This window comes from Apus apus, chromosome 11 (assembly GCF_020740795.1).
Source record: "Apus apus isolate bApuApu2 chromosome 11, bApuApu2.pri.cur, whole genome shotgun sequence".
Taxonomy (NCBI): domain Eukaryota; kingdom Metazoa; phylum Chordata; class Aves; order Apodiformes; family Apodidae; genus Apus; species Apus apus.
In genome coordinates, this window is record NC_067292.1 from 20,617,181 (window position 1) to 20,633,739 (window position 16,559).

At 50.1% G+C, this 16,559-nt stretch overlaps 1 protein-coding gene across 2 annotated transcripts; it reads right to left on the reverse strand.

Annotated features, from left to right (window-relative positions):
- Positions 1–664: 664 nt before the first annotated feature.
- Positions 665–16,196, reverse strand: GFOD2 (glucose-fructose oxidoreductase domain containing 2). Of its 2 annotated transcripts, XM_051629554.1 has the most exons (3): positions 16,131–16,196; positions 11,166–11,509; positions 665–2,920 (listed from the first exon to the last, which is right to left on the reverse strand). In XM_051629554.1, the coding sequence occupies exons 2-3, from the start codon at positions 11,422–11,424 to the stop codon at positions 2,022–2,024; spliced, it is 1,158 nt and encodes a 385-aa protein (XP_051485514.1). In that variant the 5' UTR covers positions 11,425–11,509; positions 16,131–16,196; the 3' UTR covers positions 665–2,021. The 2 variants fall into 2 exon arrangements, with proteins under 2 accessions (XP_051485514.1, XP_051485515.1); XM_051629555.1 differs by lacking the exon at positions 11,166–11,509 and having other exon boundaries at positions 16,131–16,165.
- Between the last annotated feature and the right edge of the window lie 363 nt (positions 16,197–16,559).

A 16,559-nucleotide genomic window follows, 5' to 3' on the forward strand; every position in this document is an offset into this window, starting at 1 on the left:
GCAGTCAGGGCTCTTGCTCACCAAGAAGTCTGTGAAGGTTTGAGGAGATGCAGCTTCCACTGCTCCACCAGGGCCCAGTTAATGTATTTCAAGCCTGGGCTTTCTTCATCCAGCTTGCAGCAGAGATGCCACCACACAGAGCACAAGAGCAGCTGTGCTCCCACCCATCACCCATGTGTGATTAGTAGACTTGATCCTGTCAAAAACCCAAATGTAACTACCTGATTTACACCCCAAGCAAAGAAAGCTGTCCCAGCCAGACTGTGGGGATTTTGCTTTGTAGGTGGTGACCTCCAGCAATTTCTATAATGAGGCGGAAAAAGAAAGATCCTCTTCAACACAAAAGTTGGCATGGTCAGTCCAAGACAGGTAAGAAGATCTCCCAGACCAGCTGTAATCTGTGGGAAACAGCAAAGAGATGGGAAATAAATCTTCCAGTGGGACTTACTGTCCCTTGATGATAAAAGATGACACTTGCTAGGACAGCACAGAGCTCTCTCCTACTTTTTCCATGCTCAGGCTGCCCAGCTGGCAGTAAGAGAGCACAGAAGCAGGGAAGGAGCCAAGGGGTGCTGAGCCCCAGCTGTAAGTTTCCTCTTTGCATTTATTAGGGTGGTTTTAGCTCAACCAAATAAAACCCAAGAACACAGCTGCGTATAGAAAGTCCTCAACAAACACAACTTTTTATTTCTGTAGAAAACAAGATACTTTTTAGGAAGGACCAGCTTATGAAACAGCAGTTTGCTTGTTAATATATATAAATACACAGGGTTACACTTTAGTGGGAAATACATTAAAAAAAAGCTTTCAAGTACACAAAAGAAATGTAGTAAAACTGGACTATCCCATACCTGCCTGAGAGAGAAGCATTTCTCAAATAGAATTAACTTCTACTCCTGATCTGCCAACAGAACTCTCCAAAGGGCATAAACTGCAGGAGGGCATGAGGATGGGCTGGGCCAGAGAGTTAATTAACATCCAGTGTTTGAGATTAAGAGCAGACTTACCCACGGCAGTTCAGTCCCCATTCTCTCAACTACCAGGATGCGTGTAGTGTGACAATGACCCAGCCAGCACGTTCAGAAAGCTGCAAGAGGTAGGAAATACCTCCTTACCTCCACCTTCAGGTCCCTGGGAGCTTAATGCTGTACAATTTGGTTACCCACAACACTGTGGAAATCCTGTGACCCTGGGGGGCAGGACAGGAACATGGCCCCACGACACCGGCACTGCCAGGCAGTAAACACAAGCCACGGACATGGAGCTGATGGAAAAAAAGCTGCTGGGTTCAGGCAGCCTCTTGAGGTGAAGGAATAATGTCTACAGGTAAGGAAGACTTGCACAAATCATCACAGAATTCCTGAAGCTTTTCCTGCCAAGCCACCGTCAACAGAGAATTCATATCATCATTTAAATAAAATATTAATTTAAATACATTTGAAAGACATCTGCCACGTGCAGGAAGCCAAAAGGCTGATCCTCATGTGACAAACTTCAATCCCTTCCTTCTATTTCTTGTCCTATAGGAGTTCAGAGGCCTGTTACATCACTCAACTCTTTCATAAAAAACTTTACAAACTGAGGGGTAAAACTTCATCAGTCCCCAAAAGAGAAAGAAAAGGCATCTGAACAACAGACACTCCCTGATCTTGCTCTATGTGCTCTCATGTTAAAATAGTTAAAATAAGCAACCTGTGCAGCAGGGCTGTGTCCCAGCTCCAAGCCCTGCAGACGCAGAGATCCCATGCGTCACTTCAGCTACTGCAAGTGCAAAGGGCAATTCAAGTTTTCCTACCAGTCTCCAAGACAAAAATTCAACATTTGCAAAACCAGAAACATTTAAAACTCTTTCAACAATTTAAATCAGAACAGTTGCTATCAGAACATGACATATTTTACATGTTTAAAAAAAGCCAAGGAACTCAGGTTATTAAATAAGAATCTACATATCTTAAAAACTGAGAGGTTTTTTTTTTTACTTTACAGCCAGAAGCATGAATTGTCTTCCAAAGCAGGAATACTCATAAGTTATTTCTCTGAAGTGCCTCGCAGAGGTTTTGATTGGCATCTGGTTCCTCAGTCATCACCTCCACAGCCTCCCACTCTCCTGACCTGCTGGATTTCTTGATGGCCTCTACTACACTCTGCATGTAGAGACCATCTTCAAAAGAGGCTGCCATGGAGACAGGTTTATGATCCCATGTCCGACGGTCTTCCTGGTCTTGGAAAGACTGCCGCAGTGCCTGCACCATGTACACCATCCCTTTTAGGTAGAGTAGTGGGATGTCCTTAAACCCCTTATCCAAAAGGCCCTTGTTGACAGTCAGAGAGTCCGTAAGCAGCTGCTCCTCTTGGAGTGCCGTGTTCTTCTGCCCATACAAGTCTGTCCCACGAGCTATGAGGCGACCAGCAGACCCCACAACCATGACTTCATGGATGAATGACCCAGGCATGTTGAAGTTGAGAGTTACAGTGCAACAGACACCCTCGCTCATCAGCATCTGGAAAAAGCAGAAGTCGTCGCTAGTGACGTGGCGGATCCCGCTTATAGCTGTGTTCTGCTTCACAAAAGTCTTGAGCAGCCCATGGACCTTCTCGGCTCTCCTGCTGATGAGGTGAGTGAGGAGGTCGATGATGTAGGTGCCCATCGTATGCAGACCACCTCCTCCCATCAGCTCATCACAGATCCAGCTGTACTTGTGGCTGAGCAGGCTGCCCCCGCAGACCCGCACGTCGCAGATCAGCACGCTGCCCACGTAGCGCTCCTCGATCAGCTCCTTCATGCGCACGAAGGCGGGCAGGAAGCGCAGCACGTTGCCCATGATGCTCATCAGCCTGGGGTAATACCTGGCAGCTGTGACCATCCTGAAGGCATCCACAGAGGTAGCAGCTTTCTCACAAATCACGTTTTTTCCTATTCCTGAAAGGGGAAATAAATAAATAAATACATACATACATACATACAATTTAGCCCACACGAGGGAAACGCACCCCGAAGTTTGTCAAGAAGTGTGTTTTTTAAGTAAAAAAAGCCAGGACTTCCTGCTGCAATTTCAAAGACAAAGGTTTGGGATCTAAAATAGGAAGGTCAAGTGCAGCAAGACTCCAGGCTGCTTCTGAGATGCTCCAGCTGCAGAGCTGCCAAACTCCCACAGCCAGAGGCTCCAAATCAAGAGAGTATTTTTACCTCATGAAAGATAAGTGGCCAAATGGCTCCACATGGCATCAAAAGAAGACATGATTTCCATGTTATAGCTATGAAATTATTTGAATGCCTGTACAGCCAGAGGAAAAAAACCATCATGTACCCTGCAGGGAAGAGGTGAGCAAAGAGCAGATTTGATCTTCACTTTGTATTTCACCGTCACTATGAATGTATTACTTTAAATAGATTAATAGAAACAGAACAAACAAGATACTTAACGGCCTGTGTACAGAATACAAGGATTAGAAATCATGTTTAGGCAGGTGGATTGTTTTGAAACCCACTGCGTTTTTCTTCCTGCTGATGCACTTCATCTTGCACTCAGCGTGACTCAATCTGGGCAGTCAATATTTCATTATTTTTTTAAACTTTAAAGCAGAAATAAAATGATACAAAAGGGGACCCCAGTGCAAGCTTAACCAAATCCCTACAGTTTGTGCTCAGCTGGTTTGCTCTCCTTTTCTCATGGCATGGCTTTACTTTTCCCTATCCATATGTTCTGATAAAATACTTACCTACACATTTTTCAACACAACAACCAGGGGTGTACCGACAAGTCTCCAGACATTAGGAGTTCTCTATTTCCTGTTTCAGATCTCCATTTTCAATTGTAAGGGTGTGTACTTCAGCAGAGAGGACCTCTGCTCTGAGAGCACTATAACCTACCTCTGCACTCTTTTGGGGGCTCTTCGATCTCCTTTTGCACACAAGATAAACAAGCCCCTAGGACAGCACAGATAATTCCTTTTCCCTTCCCCTGTCTGCACTTTTGCTCATTCCTTTGCTGTTCTATTTGGTCTACCACTTTTTCCTCATTTTTCCAATATTTTTGGGCCCATTCTATTCCCACATGAAATGATGCACATTTACACTGTTGGAGCAGTTTATCCGTGGCTATCTTGTCTGTGATGCCCATTTACTGTCGCAAGAAGAGCACCTCCCCTGGAATGGGGCAACGGGCCTGATCCTCTCTCCTTCCCCCCAGGCAGGGATGCCTCCTTGGGTGAGATATCATGACTTTCACCTTTTGGTTTGGGGTGAAAGCATCCCTGGGTGTATTGTGTACTTTTATTATTATTGCTGCAGTATTGACATCTATGAATACCACTGTTGTAGTCAGAGCATTTATCAATGACCATCTCCAACTTGTTCTATCTGTCACCTTAATAAATCACCTTGCATTTATATCCAATTACTTTCTATTTGCCACTTTTCAGAATCCATTCACACAGCAGTCTTCACTGGAGGAAGTGGAACAGACAAATGCTGTTAAGTGGTCCTACACCAAACACACATAATCCTTTAGTCCTAAACTGTTGATTTGGACCTGGGACCTAGGACTGCAGTCCAGCCACCCCAGTGCCCCAGTATATGAGGTTTGCTGGAAAGCACAGAGGCTGTAGTCTGAAATCCTGTGGCTTCAACAGGAAGGTCCCCCTCTACCACACATCCATGCCTCACACACACTTGAAGGATTCTTGCCTTCTCATGACACCTGGTGATGTCAGACCTCGAGGTCAGTCATGTCACACCACAGTTTCTGCCCAAGTACTCCCAGAATCGACGCACACGGTGGTGGGCACCTCTCTGAAAGCTTCCTTGCCCCAGGGCAGACTGTGCTTCCTGCTCAGAACAGCCTTTAATCAACTCCTCAATGAGAGGATAACAGCACCAGCACTTCAGTTGGACTGTGGCACAGGAGGGAAGCCAGATCCCACACTGCAGCCCCTGCTCTCAGCACTCAACCTCTTGGCTGCACCCAACATGCTTTGCAGGAACCCTCTGAGCAGGCCAAGGCCAAGGCCAGCAAGCTCCCGTGACTAGTGGCCAGGCCACCTCAGACAGGGGACACCTACAGCTAGAGAAAACTCTGAACCTCTATTTCTAAAAGATATGAACAAAAAACAGTGAGAAAAAGATAAGACTACAGTTTTTTTGTGGTCTCTTCCACAGAAATCCCCTAAATAGATGCGAGTCAACAGAAGCTTTAATGAGCAAAGAGTAAGATCAAACTCCCTGAGGACACCCTTGGCTGCCCACTGGTAACCCCCTATTTCAGGGACTATTTCTGACACTCCCATCCCCAATCCTGCACATTGCCCTGGTGGATCTTCTGCAAGGCCAGCTGGTGCATCTGTAGACACTTTGTCTGCCTTCCTGTTACCCAGGGATTTTAAATGGCACTTCTCTCAAGCCAGGTTACATAAAAGCAGACAAGAAGCAAAAGCATAAGGATATTAACAGCAACTTCAGCAGATCCAAACCTCTTATAAGTCTGCAGAAAACAAAAGTGACGCCCAACCCACATACAGGGGGTGCAGCTCCCAGCCAGCCCTGTTCCCCCCTCCTCCCACAACTCCACTGCTTCTCACCTTGTTCCTGGTGGCACAGAGCAGCCCAGGGTACAAATCCCACATGGAAACAATCACTCATCTTGGCTCTGTTTCTGCCAGGTTATTGCCTCGAGTTGGCTCTTCCAGGAGCTGGACAGTGTCTGCATGGAGGGGGCTGGTCCCTGCAGCAGGGGACCTGAGAGCAGAGCAGGCTGAGCCAAGGGACCCTGCCCCTGTGGGCTGGGGACTGCAGTCCCACCTGGGCTGCCCCTGCTCTGCCACCCACCTCCCCTCAGCTCTGGTTGCCAGCACAGGCCGAGTCCCAGGGAGCCAGAACTGACTGATGCTCTGTTGGGAGCTGGCACAGCTGGCGTGCCAGAACAGAGCCTGGGTACAGCACAACACCTCTGCCCACAGTGGGACATCTCCAGCTTGTCCCCAGGCTCACAGAGGTGGCCACACAGCAAGGACAAGGGCTGTATCTGAGATAGTTATGAGGTCCCTTACCAGTGTCATGGCTGTGCCTTCTGCTTCCCAAGGCAGAGCAACTCACAACTCTCATCTTGTTACCAGTATTTTGATAATTAATAACCTCGAATTTTGTACCATAAACCACTGCTGCAAAGTTTTATGTTGAGGTCCCCAGCAGCTAGGAGACGTGAGCCACCACAGGGCTCTGGTACTCTTTGGAGCCACCAGTTCAGCCCAGTATAGGGCTTCCTCTTCCCAAGCAGCAGGGTTACAGCAGCTCAGAGGTGGGCTGGAGCCCACAGAAGCGGAGGAATGCCTGGAAAGAAGGAGGAGGTGGAGCTGTGGTTTCCCCACCTCAGAAGCAGTGAGCAAGGACACCAACAGCTCCACTGATGGCAGGCTGTCTTAGCAACAAGCCTCAGGGTCTTCTCTGCACATACCTCAGAGTGAACCCTGCCTGCACGGAGGGCATCAGCTCCTGCAGACCATCACTCCACTCAAGTCTCCCTCAATGTCACCAGCCCCCAGTCCCTGTGGGCTCTAAGCTGCACTAAAGGTTCCTTGGGAAGAGCTTCTCACTCTCAGTGCTGCTTCCTTAGCGCTGAACACATTCTATTGTGTATTGGTTGTATTATCTAACTTGTCCACCTATGCAGCTCTCCACCATCTCTTGAACAGTTCATGACTGTAATTAACACTGAATGAAACACCATTCCCCAGACAGGTTATCATACACACCATCTACTCCTTACTCAGGGGCAAAAGCACCTGTTGGATTCCAAGAATTTTCAAACCAATTCCTGATTTAGTAAATAAACGTAACATTTAAAAAGCAGTGTCTCAACTCAGATTAATGTAATACAACCAAATTATGGCTTCAGTCAAGGAAATATCAACTTCAAAGTGTGTTCACATCCTAAGGAAGCAATCAAAAAACAACAGATGAGCTGAGACTTATCTGACAGCAGAATAACTGAGAATATTTACTCCTAAAGGAATTTTAGGTCTCTAGCCAGATCCCCAGTGTCCATCAGCAACAAGGCCCTGCCTTCTCCTGCAGCTGCTTAGCCACACCACAGCCACATCCAACACTTGTGATACATTAAGTATTTTACAGCCCTGGCTGATACAAGGCAAGTGCAGAAAACTCACTGCTTTCTTGTGCTACCTGGGAAACACTGCCCTGGGCCACGACAGCAGTTGGGGATGGAAACAGGTCCCTGCAGTCACCAGAATCCCCCCATCCCCACCTGGCAGGGAGGGTGTCAGGGTGGGCAGGACGAAGGGGAAGGGACCCCACAGCCTGGTGGGGCCTCAGGAAGAGCAGCATGCATGAACAGCTGGGAGGAAAAGTGCAACCCAAACCTTAAGGAGTTGTCTCTCTCCACAGCCACCATGCATGTGAGTCAGGGTCTCCTCTGCCTCAGGAGAGGCACATACCAGGAGGCCACAGGAAGGACACTCAGACCACACCTGGCCCACTGCTCCATCAAGGAGGTCCTCCATGTTCCAGGGGGTCCCACTGAGCAGCCTGGTATGGGAAGTGACCCACCAGAGCTCTTGACAGGGAGAGGTCCTGTTGCCCTGTGTCCAGGTGGGACAGGCAGGGGCACCCATGCACCCCCTGCAGTGCAGCCTGGAGGGGGAGGGCTCTGTGCACACAGCCTGGCCAGGCAGGGTAGGAGAGGGCTTGGCTGGGCCAGCCTGCTCACCCTAACAGCTACTGCTTCACCTTGTGGGTTGTTTGTTTGCCTGGCTATCACAGACACAGCTGCCCATCCAACACTTGCCAGAAACACCTAAAGTCCCCTGTCTTGCCCTTCTCTGCAAGAGTTATAATGTTGACTCAAAACACTAAATCTGTTTATCCCATGTAAATATGTCCACTGAACTGAAGCCCCAGTTCTCTACTCTCCCAAGTAATGTCAGACACCTGAGGGTGCACCTAGGAAGATGTAGAACCAGTTGCTGTTGAAGCATACCAGCCATGGCTTTGCCCACCACAAGAAGTTGGGAGTGTCTGAGGAGTCTTTCCAGATAACTGGCTGCTTTGGGCTGGTTTGCTTTGGAAGTCTCCCAACGAACAAACAATCATTCCAAAACACACTCCCTCATTTCATTCTTGTTTGCCTACCTTTTGAAAATAAATCCACGCTACTTGTTACAGAGATGGGAAGCACAACATGCAAAGAGCACTCCCAGCACACTCGTTCATCCTGTTTCAAGAGCAGGAAATCTGGCTTTGTCACAACCCCCAGCAGTGATAAAGCCCTTCCTGGCTCCTTCCTTCATCATTAACACATATGTGCTGTAATTTGTAGGGACTCCTCAAAATCAAACAGTCTGTGTTGCAAGGATGTCTTAAATGATGTCAACCAGTATAATCTAAGGGAGACAAAGTAGAAGGTTCCTCTGTAGCCCCTGCACAAAGCTTCCCTTTCAGCTGGGCTCAGTGCATGCAGCAGTATTATCTTCAGCATCCTGAAGGAATTTTGCTCTGAGGACTTCTCATGTCCTGCCTCCTTGCACTCCTGTGCCTCACACACAAACGTTTTACATTCCACTCCAGCCAGTAATTCCACTCTGTGCTCACCTAATGCAAAGGTGGACACAATTTAATCACGGGACACGAACCACAACACAGACACTGTGAAATTAATTCAGTTCCTCTGGGATCAAAAGAAGCACAAATCTTAGAAGAGCTACCTGCTTTACCTGCCGTGGAGATAAACCAGAAGATTACATTGATCTTAATTTGAATTATCCCCTGGGCTCTGATCTGTTGTGTCTGGCTCATGAAATCAGGGCAGTGTTACTGTCATGCCCAAGCTGCACCTGGGCTTGGTCAGGGATGTCTGTCAGTAGGAAACACACCAGTAAACTGCACCTCCTGGAAAAACTGGGACTCCTCCTCCTCTCTGCCAGAAACAAAAAGGTAAGTACATTTTTAAATAATGGGGGAGGGGGGAAGAAGAGGAAGTATGAAAAAGTATACAAGTAAGTAATAAAAGTGGAAACACCTTCAAGACAAACAAACCTCAACAAAACCAAACCAGAGTTCCTGTTTTTTAACAAGACCATTGTCACTGCACCACACCTGATCTTTTCTGCAGCCTAGTCTCTGGGATCTATTGAATCCAGTTCACAGGCAACAATCCCCCCATTACAAACACCCCTCCATCAATCTGAACTCTCAGAGAAAATGTACTTGCCATCTCAGGCCCTGCCCTGTTTTTCTGTTCCTTCAGGATGCTCCAACACCAGCTCACAGCATGTCACGACAGACCCCATGGCAAACCTATGAGCACCATGGTGGCAAACCCAGCAGCCTGAAAGCCAAGGTCAGCATCACCCTGGCTCTGAGATGCCTGCATCAGTCTGCAGACCAGAACATTTCAAGACAGCCAGAAGTGAAGCATAAACTGCTCTGTGCTACTTCATTAATTTCTCCAGCTTTCCCACTCACCTGTGCTTGCAGTCAAGCACCTCAGTCCTTTTGCACCAGATTTATCCCCCTCTCCTCCTCTGGATAATGCCATCTTACAGGTTCCCAGCCTTCCAAGAAGCATCTCAATCCATTTTAGTTAATCATTCACCAGAGAAGATTCAATGCTCTCCTTTTAGCCCACTTGACCATCAAGAGCCATAAGAACTAGTGAAACACTTTCTAGCTAACAGGTGTTTAACAGAACTTATAGCATATTTAAACAGATCCGTTCTAACCTATATTAAATATTAAAAAAATCAGAATACCTCACATTCAAATGCAGTACTCTAATGAGGTAAAGAAACTAATCTAACAATGGGAAAGAAAAAAATATGGGGGAAAAGCGCCTGAAATCTCTCTCTGTATATCTCAGTGGCATTGCAAATGTTTGGCAGAGAGTTGTTTACTTCCAAAGCAAATTACTGCAGAGCAAAAAGGCTAAGAGCAACAAACCGTGATGGCTCACGAGGTTTGAGATATCACCCATCCTAAAATTAACTCCCATGGATCTCCTGTAAACACTGTAAAAATATCACTTGTTATTTAGACAATAACACCCAAACTCACCCCCAGGCTGTGCTATGTGAGAGGACATGAACACTGTGGAGTCACACGCTGGAGAATGAAGCACTGGCAGGGGGGTTGGGCAGCTGGTTCTCACCTCCCTGCCCCACCAGTTCGGGGTCATAGAATCAGGTTGGGAAAGACCTCTAAGATCATCAAGTCCAACCATCAACCCACCCCCACCATGCCAACTAAACCACAAAGTGCCACATCCACAGATTTTTTAACACCTCCAGGGATGGTAACTCCACACTGTCCTGAACACCCTGTTCCAATGCCTGACCGCTCTTTCAGGAAATAAATTTTTCCCAGTATCCCATCTGAACCTCCTCTCCCAGACACCCTCACTCAGCCCATCTTGTAGGATTCCTACTGCTGTTCCCAACATCATCTCCTCCTCCAGCATCTGTCCTCCTGCCACAGGGGGAAGAAGCCCTCCAGCCAGGCTGCATCCAAGACCATGCCAGCCTGCTGGCATGGGTGGCCACAGCGAGCTCCAGGGGTGGTCACAGCCCCAGCACATTGGCCAAAAGCAGCAGCTGCAGAGAATTTTGGTGCTAACTCACAGGTTCCACTGAGTGCATGCAAAGATTTTTTTCAAAGGATTTTAACCTTCCAATTTGGTTTTATTTGTGGGGAAAACCAAGCAGAGCTGAACAACCCACCCAGCCCAGGCAGATCTCGGTTTCCTATTGCAGAATGTCAACATTTGAAATTAATTTCAGATTTGAAATTAATTAAGCAACTTAAGTTTTTGTTATTTTCTTTTTTTTTTTTTAAATGGGCATTAAAACATTTTACCCCCTTATCATCATCTCTGCAAAAGCTCATTTTTTTAAAAAGCTCCCCACCTAAGTTCAGTCTGAAGAAGACATGGGGTATTTTAGCCCAATTGGTTCAAGATTTCCAAAGCTGTAAGCAATGATAAATAGCACCGTTACAAAAAAAATCTAGGTAACCTTTCTCATAGAGGGTACCACCAATTCATTCCACACAGAACCTTTAGCACTGGTGAAACCCAAATCGTGCTGGGATAACAGCTTCAAATTTCCATCTGCCAAGGAGCTGTAGGGTTTGAGGTCCAGCTCCAAAGATAAAAAGGTACCTAGAGCCTTCACAGCGATCTGCCGCGTTAGCGGTGGAGGGATGTTGATGCAAACCAAATCCACGTCCTGGTGCAGCAAGACATCGTCGGTCCGGCTGGTGTAGAAGGAGATGTTCATTTCCTCTGCCAGCTGTTTGGCTTCTTCTTCTGTCTTCCCCCAAAGTGCTTCAATGGAGAAACCTTCTGCTCTCAGCAAGGGCACCAGGAGCCGGGCAGTGCTGCCAGTTCCAAATACACCCACTCCGGGAAGTGTTTTCATCCTGTGCTCACTCAGGCATCAGAGTCTACACCTGAGCCCTCAAGATCACACTCAGCTCCTCAGCTTTCCCTCCCATCTGCAGTTCCTAAAATGCGACAAGTTACAAGTCAGTATCAACACAAGGCACGTTTTGTTATCAAGTGCATCCCGCTTCTTTCTATCCCTCATGCAGCATTCAACATTTTGACAAATTTTGATGAAAAACAAACCACAAAACCCTCCCACAAAACTTCTACTGCAGAAGAATAGTAAGAAAGCAGCTTGACAAGGTCATGAGCATCTCCTGAGCTTCCAAACTCAGGATGCATGAACAGAAAAAGAGAAGCGGTTGTTCAGCCTGGAGAAGAGAAGGGTCCACGAAGACCTTAGAGATAATTCCAGTGCCTGAAGGGGCTACAAGAAAGCTGGGGAGGGGCTTTTGACAAGGGCTTGTAGGGAGAATACAAAGGGAGAATGGCTTAAAACTGGAAAAGGGGAGATTTAGAGGAGATATTAGGCAACAGCCCAAGCGTGGCCCAAGACCTGCCTGAGGGGGTTGTCGCCCACGGGCACTTGCACAGGATCCTCCGAGCGGCTCCTCGTGTCCCGTGGCAGCGCAGCCCCAGGGCCAGGCCCTCTCCTCCCAGTCCCTCGGGGCTCAGGGCACCAGAGATGGCCCCTCTCCAGGGACAGGGCGGGGGGACGGGGAAAGGGCCCCCGCAACACTGGGCCATGGGCAGCTCCTGGAGGGAGCGCCGGGAGACCCGGCACAGGACGGCTGCGCCTCCCTGCCCCTGCGGGATGGCGGGATGCTTTGCCCCCTCTCTGCCCCTGCTGGGCACAGGGGCTGCCCCCTTGCAGGGAGCCACCTGGGGGGCCTGAGGAACCCTGACCCTTCTGGAACACTGCCCTGCCATCTCCTCCGGGGACGAGGATGGGGCCACAGCCCAGCACACATGGGGAGGTGCAGGGCAGCCCCTGGCCCAAGGGCAGCACAAGGGCACAGGGGGGTGACCCCCAGGAAAGGGGCCCTTCACCCCCCCACCCTCCTCCTTCTCCCAGACAAAGCCACCTTTGGGGTCACCCCCCCAGCTCCCACAACAGCCACACTTGGCCACATGCATCCCCATCACAGTGGCCTCCTGACACCAGAATGGCCCTGCCTGCTGGGACCCCGGGCTGCCCACAGTGCCCCCTCAGCTGCCAGGCAGTCACTTGCCAACATGGCTTGTGGACAGGCAGGACAGAGTGGCCAGCGGGGTGGCAACCCAGCCGGGAGCCAGGGGCAGCAGGGGCAGCAAGAGGAGGTGGAGGCTGAGCCGGGTGGTGATGGTGCCGAGTCTGGGAAGGTGAGCCCAGGGCAAGAGAGGGAAGAGCTGATGGAAGTGGATACATCAGAGGAGAGGGAAGAGCCAATGGAAGTGGACCAAGTGAAGATGAAGAGCAGCCATGGACGTGGCCCCACCTCCAGCAGGTGCCCCCAGCAGCACAACCCCAGGGCTGTGCACCCAGACTCTGCACCATGGCCGGGGCAGGAGCGCCCGGCCAGCGCCGAACCGCCGGGCCAGCCCCCGTGCCCCCCGCTAGCCCAGCCCAGCCCCCACGTGGCCCCACGCCTGACAGCCCCACCCACTGTTTATGTTATCCTGTTTCATGTTTTGAATAGATTTTATTATATTTCATTATTTTCTTGTTGATCGTTAAGAGTTTCATCAGTTGCCTCTTCAATAAAGCTGTTTAGTTACATTTTCAGGCCCTGAGTCTCTCTGGCTTCATCTCATAGAACCCCACAAAGGTTTGGGTTGGAAGGGACCTTAAAGATCATCCAGTCCCAACCCCCTGCATGGGCAGGGACACCTCCCACCAGCCCAGGTTGCTCCAAGCCCCATCCAACCTGCCCTTCAACACTGCCAGGGATGGGGCAGCCACAGCTTCCCTGGGCAACCCGGGCCAGGGTCTCACCACCCTCACACTCCAGAATTTCCCCCTAATGTCTAAGTGAGTTTAAAATTAATTCCCCCTGAATGAGATTTTTAAGAGGCAATTAGATGAGAAATGGAAAAAAGTAAATCTTTGGCCAACTGGGAAGCTCCAGTTTGTCAGGAAAGTCACTGGATGTGGCTGCTGAACAGACCCTGCACAGGGCGAGTCCCTGAGCACACGTGGCTGCAGTGAACGCGGACAGAGCGGTAACAGGAAGTTCAACAGGAGCTTCTGGAAAGGGGCACGTGTTGGTACCCCACCATTCTGCAGACACACTCAAGTCCTGGTAGATGAGACATTTCAGCCTCAGCCAGCCCAGGGAAGCAATCTCAAAACCCACTGCAGCAGAATGAAGCCAGAGGCAGCTGTAATTAACAGCCTGCTAAGATTGAACAGGGACCCCAAAGGAACAGCCCTGTGCCCCCACAGAAGTCCCCAGAGCCCCACCTGTGCCTTGGATTCTTCTCTATAGGGGGAAAAAAAGCAGAAGTGGAAATGATGCAAAGGTGACGAAAAGCATACAACATCTCCTACCTAAGTATGAGCTAGTAAAATACTCCTCAGTTTGGAAAAGATAGAACCAAGAGGGATGTCAGAGAATGCAATGAAGTCATGAGTGGCTCAGGATGGATAAAGACCAACTTTCCACTGTTTCTCCCAGTGCAAGAAAAAAATCTAATGGAGCTCAGAGCAGGATCAAAACAACTTAAGGCAAGTGGTTCCTCACCCTAAGCCTTGGTAAACTGTGAAATGTCCCAGGATGCTGTAGACCTTAATCATTTATGAGGAGTCAAAACAGAAACTAAACAATTGCAAGGAATCAGCTGAGCTGAAAACTAGTTTGAGCAGAGGTCTGAGAAACTAACACCTGAAACCACAATCAGCACCCACTTAGAATTAGGTACAATGTCTATTTATTTAAAACCTAGCAAGTCTAAATCCAGCAAAGAAATCTCACTGAATTACTCACACAAACCATGAAAAGCCTTTTATAAGCCAGTCTTTCAGGAAAGGAAAACCCTCCTGCACTGGTACCTCCCATGAGCAAACACCAGAACAAACACTTCTCTGAGGACCCTCCCAGAGACACAGCCAAAAGGCAGAGCTTTACCTGGAAATGAAAACTGGATCAAAACAAGTATTTTGCACATCAACAGACAGAAATCAACCTCCTTTTTACAGAGAGGAAATAATCAATGCCTACAGCATCATGTCTGAACTTCAATTTTCAAAGAGAAGCACTTAAAGCTCTTCAATCTTCTTGCTAGCTGCCATTCCTTTTTGTGGCCACAAAACATTCACATTCTTGCTGAATTTCATGGTAACTTTTAAGTCCCATCCTACAGTCACAAAAAGGAGCTGTTTGACTCCTTTGGTACATGCAGCACCAAGCATTTATGTGACCCAGTGCAACAAAAACCTGACAATACCTACAGGATCCAATTCAATTCCACATTGAAGCAGTCAGGGAATTCAGAAGGCACAAATCTCAAGAACTAAATAGTCCAGCCAAAGACTATGGCACTCAGAAACCATTGTGGACCATTAGAGATGGCCAAAGGTAGTAAAAGAGTAACAGTCTGTGTCAGAAAATTCCTAGTCATGGTAACACTGACTCTGCAGAAGGAGACAGCAAGTCACGCTTCTCCAACTCATCCTAAAAAGTTCCCTTTTGGTTCCAAGGAAGGTGAGGAATGTGGTGGAGGGGCACCACAGAGCTGAGTTTTCATCCAGATGGTCATTGCTCCCGAGTTTGCAAAGAAAGCAAAGACAAGTAACAAGGGCTGTACAACTAATAAAGTTGTTACTGGTTGTGACAGCCTCATGAAACTTAAGGCTGCATAAGAATTCTGTAGGCAAAATCTACAGAGGTTTTCACTATTTACTCAGGTTTTCGCTCTGCAGACGCCTCCTGTGAGAACAGCTGCTGCCTCAGGACTCAGTTCTGCAGAGGTGACAGCAATGTTGGCAGAGACTGTGGGCATTGTCTGCGAGTCAGCAAGGTCTCTGCAGGAATGCAGCTGGGGGAACTTCCCCGGACCACCATGAGGCCGGAGGCCACCTCAGACCTGAAGTCATTTTGTCCTGTCAAACAAGTCACACATGTACCAAAAGCTCTGCATGTCACCGTGCATTGGTTCAGGTGTCAGTGTCAAAGAGACTGACGTGCTTTCTTTCCTAAACCTGCTTTTAATTCAGCACAAGCAGGCTGAGTGACACCCTTGAGCCCAAAGCCCCCCCAGCCGAGCAGCGCTCTGCCCGTCCCGCTCCGGAGGCCGCGGTTCCCGCAGGTACCGCCCCGGCCCGGGGCTACGGGGAGGTGAGGACTGGGCCAGCGGCAGCTGGAAACCCTGCAAAGCAGAACGGTTCTCCCGCTCTTTCTGTGCTGCAGAGCTGAGGGCAGGGCCGAGGCAGCCCCGGGGCCCAGGGTGCTCCTGTAGCCGGGGATGCAGGGCTTGGGCAGCGGCTCCCGAGGGGTCCCCGAGGGGCTGCCCGGGCGGGCCCTCAGCTCTCCCCTCACCTCTCACCTCACCTCACCTCTCACCTCTCCTCGCCTCCCGGGGCCGCGCGGCGCAGGCCCCACCTCACCTCTCCTCACCTCTCCAGACCGGGGAGGCCTCCACCTCAGCGCAGGGAGCCGGGCGGGCCAGCCCGGCCCGGCCCGGCCCGGCCCACACGCAGGAAGCCCCGCCGAGGCCCCCAGGCCCGTCCCGGACGGCGCCGGGCAGGGCGCGCCCCCTCACCTGCCGCCGCCCGCGGAAGGGGCTGCCGGGCCGCCCCGCCCCGCCCGCCGCGCGCGCGCATCCCCCCACCGGGCGCGCTCTCGCGGGGGCCGCTCCTGCCCGGCGCGGCGCGCGCAGGCGCAGCGGGGCGGCCCCGCCCCTTCCACAATGGCGGCGCGCGAGGCGGCTTCATCTGCCCTGAGCGGGGAAACCAATCCAGGGGCCGGGCAGCGGCGGAGGGGCGGGACTAGGGCAGACGGACAGCACAAACAGCCAATAGAAGAACGGCAAGGCGCGGCGTCATCGTCCTGCCGGGCGCCCGCCGAACCTGCCGGGAGCGACGCGGCGGCTCCGCGGGGCTCCCCGGGACAGGCACGGGCTGGGGCCCCGCTCCCCGCCCTGGCTCCAGGGTCCCCCCGGCGGCAGCATTCCGTGGTTGATTCTCGGCAG